This window comes from Mus caroli, chromosome 9, assembly GCF_900094665.2.
Source record: "Mus caroli chromosome 9, CAROLI_EIJ_v1.1, whole genome shotgun sequence".
NCBI lineage: Eukaryota > Metazoa > Chordata > Mammalia > Rodentia > Muridae > Mus > Mus caroli.
In genome coordinates this window covers 114,299,002-114,305,168 of record NC_034578.1, presented here as the reverse complement: position 1 = coordinate 114,305,168, position 6,167 = coordinate 114,299,002, and the positions used below count along the sequence as shown (strand labels likewise).

Sequence of the window (6,167 nt, the reverse complement as noted above, 5' to 3'; positions counted from 1 at the left end):
GGTACAGAGCATCTGCTGAGAGGAAACCAAGCTTTCCATCCCAGTTCCTGCTGAGAATCTCCCAGTGAGAGGTCCATAAGAGAAAACACCGATACTTCAAGCTCTCTGAACTTAACTCCTGGTGGTAACAATGGGGAATAAATGTCTTAGGCGGCCTTGTCAGGTCCTTTGTGCTTTCCCAGTGCCTCCAGCTTGGTGGATTCATTTCATGAGGTTTCTTCAGTTTGTTTTGTCTGCAAGTTTTTTTTTTTTTTCTTCCCTAACAAGTTCCAAAGTAGAATAAGTTCCTTCTCTTTTAAAATTTGTATGCAGGTACATGTATTTCCAAGATTTCAGTGCTTGAGTGAATTATAGAACTATTTAATAGAAATAATAAAACATTGATACAAATATAAAGACATGATCAATATAAAAGGCTTACATTTATAAAAAATACTTTTAGGTAACAGTTTTCCCCTGAGGGTTGACCACACAATGTTGCATCCATAAATATTGCTTTGCTCTGTAGCTTGCCTTTCCAAAGTTCTAAGTTCATCTTGCGAAGGGGAGTGGTGGTGGCCCCAGTCATGTGACCTGGCTGGAGGTGGCCATCTCAGGTCGGCACCGGGCTTGACGGGATGAGGAAGAGAACAGCATCAGTGGGGCCTCCGAAAAATCTGGAGAAGATTTCTTTCTTCCAAATATGAAAGATACAAAGATCAAGGACCACAGGCTGGTGATGGGGACATGAGGGCATCACATGACTGGCACGGTGGGTCACTGGTTTTTCTGGACCCAGTCCCAACCATCTTCATTCTCTTTCCGGTTTTTCTCAGCTTCAATGATCTCTTTGTACCTTCTGCGGAAGAAGCCCATCTGAAAGACAGAAGAGGCTCTGCGTTAGGACTGGATTTGTGTGCCAAGGCAGACTGAGCTATGGGGAGGCAGGACCTAGCCCTTCCCAGGGCTGGGGATGCTAGAAGAATGTCTCAGGTCACCACACTGACTTCCTAAAGTCTATCTCCCAGCAAGCCATTCAGTACTGCTGGAACAGTGTTACCACAGCACTGGGTACTGGAAAACATCACTTACTGGGGGTTATTCAAAGGTATTTGGAGCAGTGAAAAAGATAAACATGTCACAGTCAGTGAAGTCAGGAGAAGCTGTGTTCTTCTAGAAATCTGTGATAGACTGTAGTACAGCAAAGGACCTGACCAGCCATGGGAGAAGCCACCATTTTTTAAGCCAAATTGCTGTTTTTTTCTCCTGCATATGTGTGTGTGTATATATGTGTATGTGTATATGTACATATATGTATATATGTATATATATTTATGTGTGTGTTTGTTTATATATGTGCATATGTGTTTATATGTTTGCATGTTTATATGTACATGTGTGTATGCTTATGTGTGTATCTGTTTATGTGTATATGTATATATGTGTGTTTATTTGTATATGTATATGGATGTGTACATATGTATATGGATGTGCATGTTTATGTATATATGTGTGTATATCTGTGTGCTTATGTATATGTGCTTATATGTTTGTGTTTGTGTATATGTGCATGCTTGTGTGCATATGTGTGTGTGTGTGTGTGTGTGTGTGTGTGTGTGTGTGTGTATGTGTGGAGGTCAGAATCATGGGCTGTTCCTTGGGAACACTTGGATATTTGAAATGAATCTCTCAGTGGCCTGGACCATGCCAAGTAGGTCAGGCTGGCCAGGAAGCTCCAGGGATCTGACTGTGTCTACCTCCCCAACACTAGGCTAGCAAGCTTAGGCCTGGCTTTATATAGGTGTTGGGATAGGCACAGGTCCTTATACTTGTGTAGCAAGCACTTTACCAACTAAGCTATGTCCTGAATCCTTATACGAAGTTACTAATGTCCTGAGAGACAGCAGCCATCTGTGGACCCGTCTGACAAATATTGCTCTCACATAACAAACCTTTCAAGTATCCACAGGATCCTATTCCTCCTTGTCGTCTAGAACTTTCTCTCATATCTGTGCATTCATGGTATATCTATGCTGGAGCTAGCAGCCTGGATTCCTCTAGGGTTGGCTCTGCATCCTGACCCAGGCTGGCAGTTTTCTCCAGCTCAGTACCCAGAAAACTCCTCTTTTCCAGCCCAGAAGCCGAGTTTGGCCAAAAGCTTTTCATACATGGTAGGATGAGTGGGTCATCTCACAGAGTCATTACAACTGCTAATGTCCAGTGTTTATGCAACTTTCTGTAGCCTGTGGTGGTCAGTACCAATTTTCAACCTGACAGAATGCAGAGTCACCTGGGAGATGGGCCTCTGGGCATAACTTATGGGGAAGAAGGGTGATCTTGATTCAACTGATTGGTGTAGAGAGGCCCATCTTTAAAAAAAAAATACTTATTTTTATGTGCATGAAGTGTTTTGCCCACATGTATGCAATGCGCACCATGTGCATTTCATAGGTCAAACACAGACACCATGCTGAAAGGACTTAGGGCAGCTGATGCAATGGTGACACTCACATGTCCAGGTCATTATGGATAGCGTCCTTGTCACCAAGAAAGCCAATGTGCTGTCTCCTCCTGCAGACACCAGAGCAAGTTCTTTCCTCTCAAGGAATCATCCCAGCTGCCCACACAGACACCCTTGCAAACTCCACTCTCATCCCCAGAACCCCAGGCTCTAAGATGCCGATGGTCAACCTATGGGTGGTTATGTGCAGGGGAGGCTGAGTGTGGCAGTGTGGGTGAGCCATGCACAGGTGGAACGAGGGTTGCCAGGTGCCATAGAGAAGTTTACAAGGACCACTTCCCAACAGATGGCAGTAGAGGGTCTTATTGTAACAAACCCAGATTTTCAGGCAGATGAAGTAAAAGGTATCGAGAACAAAAGGGAAGATTTGGGATAAAAAACAAACAAACAAACAAACAAACAAACAGCTGGGCGTGGTGGCACATGCCTTTAATCCCAGCACTCGGGAGGCAGAGGCAGGAGAATTTCTGAGTTCGAGGCCAGCCTGGTCTACAGAGTGAGTTCCAGGACAGCCAGGGCTATACAGAGAAACCCTGTCTTGAAAAACCAACCAACCAACCAACCAACCAACCAACCAAACAAACAAACAAACAATTTAGTCATGTAGTACCAGCCTAGTGTGCACAGAGCCATGGCTTCTGTTCCTAGCAACACACACACACACACACACACAAGAATGAATGGATGGATGAATGAATGAGTGAATACATGAATATTAGTTTGTATGGCCACCACACTGTATGATACCTTGTGCCAACTAGTGTTCGGTCGTGTGCCTGAGACACGTGCTTTAATTATAACTCTTCACATATTCCCAGGGAGGGCAGCAAGGCCCTTCAACCTATTTTTTAAAAAGATTTATTTATTTTATGTATACGAGTATACTGTACCTGTACAGATGGTTGTGAGCCTTCATGTGGTTACTGGGAATTGAATTTAGGACCTCTGCTTACTCCAGTCCAAAGATTTATTTGTTATTATAAATAAGTACACTGTAGCTGTCTTCAGACACACCAGAAGAGGGCATCAGATCTCAGTACGAATGGTTGTGAGCCACCATGGGGTTGCTGGGAATTGAACTCAGGACCTTCGGAAGAGTAGCTAGTGCTCTTACTCGCTGAGCCATCTCACCAGCCCACCCTTCAACCTATTATGTGTCATGAATGCTGCTTGGCCACTCCTACCTGCTCTTACTGCCAGGATCTCAGCCTCAGATGCCTGGGCATTTAGCAGACTCCAGAGTTAAATATCTGAGGGAGGCATCAGGACTTCATCCATCTATGTGAGTAGAATCCCACTCTCCTTTTGTCCTTTAGTCATCTTTACATCATAAAATTATTTGAACAGGCTGGTAGACAGATAGTCGACCATCACAGATCATAAGGGTCATAATCAGAGTCTTCAGGTAAACTCTTGAGAATCATAAGTGTGTGTGAGTGTATGCGTGTGTATGCAACATGTGTGTGCAAATGTATGTGTGTATGTGTACGTGTATGTGTGTGTATATAATACATACATACATATATATATATATATACACATACATACATACACACATACATACATATATTTTAAGAGAGTGTATCACTATATAACTCTGGCTGGCCTAGTATTTACTATGTAGACCAGGCTGGCCTCAGACTCACAGAGATCCACCTGCCTGGCTGAGAACCCAAATGTTGAAGGGAAGATATACAAAGTAAAAATTGACCCTGTTATTAACAGCTGACAAATCAGTAGCATGATACGTTTTAGCTTTAAAACCTGTTTCCTGGGCTGGGCTGCTGCTTTTGGCACGCGTCAGGTCCTAGAGTCGATCTCCAGCCATAAGTACCAAAGAGTTTTCCTTTTGCTTAAGGCCTGGGAGCAGATCTAAGAGTATGTCTAAAGTATTAAACATGATGTTTTGATACATGTATCCAATGAGAAGTGTCAACAGTGATCAGACTAAAGAACTCAGCCATGGGCTCATATGGTAACATTTGCGGGTTAAGAAAGCTTCAATGTTAATCTAGGACTTCAAGGACCCAGTCCACACTTTCAATCTCAGGTTACAGTATGGATACGCTGGAGAGCAGGGCACACTCTGACGTGCTCAGTAACTTGTGAGAGATCTGATGAACTTTTCTCCCTTGCAGGCCTCCCTTGGGCATACATACCCGCTTTTGTTAGCACTATTTGAGTATTTGGGAGAAAATTCTTAAAAGTCTTGGGCGGTCCACCCTGAGCCTTCTGGGAAATGATTAACAAAAGCATACCCTGTACCCATAGTGACCCCACACTTTCAAACCAATGGAGTCACTTATTTTTCCTGTGTCCTTTCTGGAATCTTCCAAGGAGGGGGTCAGATGTTTTGTTTATAATTATCCTGTTTGAAGGAGAGGCATGCCTAGTTTCAAGGTTTGTTCAGCTGGAGGCCGGGAGAAGCAGAATATCTTCTGGTCCTGACAGAGTCCGCACCCGCCAAGAGCAGCTCCCCACAGACTAACAGGATGGGTCTCCAAGCCTGCCAGAGAACCCGCAAAGTAGCCGATTCTCCCTGAGCAGCTTGGTTAGGTGGGTGCGGGGTGAGTCAATAACGCCAGAGAGAGAGATGAGAGCGAACCCAGGTCTGAGGTACTGTGGTCTGGTCCACTTTGGGGTGATACGCCTGACAGGCTACTTCAGGGCATCTAGTCTCTTTGGGGTGCACTGGCCTTTGGGGTGTTTTTTGGGCAGCCATTCCAAGGACTTTGGGTACACTCTTCCTTTGGACTAGCTCTGGACCTTGTGTTTATGGGCCTCTCGGTTACTTGACTGTTTATATAGCACGTCTCCATCTCGAGATGTTGAGGACACAGTATCAGACCAATATTTACCTCCAAATATAAACCATTCCCTCCGCACATTTCAGGCACATGATTTTTAATGGGGGTGTGTGGGGTGGTGGTGGTGGGAGTGTGTATCTGTGTGTGCACATGTCTATACACTCTTTTAAGAAGTCTGGTGACCCCAGTGGCCTCTGGAGTGGTTGCCAAACCTTACACATTCTCTGTGCCACTCTGCAGATGTCCACTGCTAATCTTTTTGTGTGTGAGAGAGTTACAAGTGATGCTCTCCAATAAAAACCTTGCTCTCTCAGGAGGCTTGAGAATACCGGGCTCTAGGAAGGGTTCCGGCTGATGGAGGCCTCTGAGTAGCTCTCTTCAGGGGGTGGGGAGGGTAGACAAACCCTTTCTGCACCCTGCCTCTTTGTCACTTGACCAGTCGGGACTGGGTCCTCCTGGTGAAAGAATAGCACACTGTTTCAAATCATCCTGCCTTGAAAAAGTGTCAGTCAGAAAAGAAAAGGGATGGAGGGTCCGTGGTCAGTCAGAAAAGAAAAGGAATGGAGGGTCCGTGGTCATTCAGAAAAGAAAAGAGATGGAGGGTCCGTAGTCAAGGGCAGGGGATGAGATCCTTCACTGAGGGGGTGGCCCGTGTGCCTGGCAAACTGCAAACAGGAAGAGATGGTCTCAGGAAAGGAGAGGGGGAGAGAGGGGGAGATGGGGAGAGGGGGAGATGGGGAGACGGGGAGAGGGTGAGAGGGGGAGAGGGGGAGAGAGAGGCAGGTAGGCAGGCAGAGAAGCACTTTTCTCCTAAAGGGCAAATGTCCGAGTCTCTCTCTCTCTCTCTCTCTCTCTCTCTC

The 6,167-nt window shown here is 45.4% G+C and overlaps 1 protein-coding gene across 1 annotated transcript in view; it reads right to left on the bottom strand.

Moving 5' to 3' along the window:
- Positions 1 to 209: 209 nt before the first annotated feature.
- The window catches only part of Itga9 (integrin subunit alpha 9), a 289,069-nt gene continuing 283,111 nt past the window's right edge, over positions 210 to 6,167 (bottom strand). Inside the window, exon 28 of the mRNA XM_021172021.2 lies at positions 210 to 855. Within this exon, the coding sequence (XP_021027680.1) occupies positions 757 to 855 (99 nt within the window). The 3' untranslated portion in view covers positions 210 to 756. The remainder of the gene's footprint in view (positions 856 to 6,167) is intronic.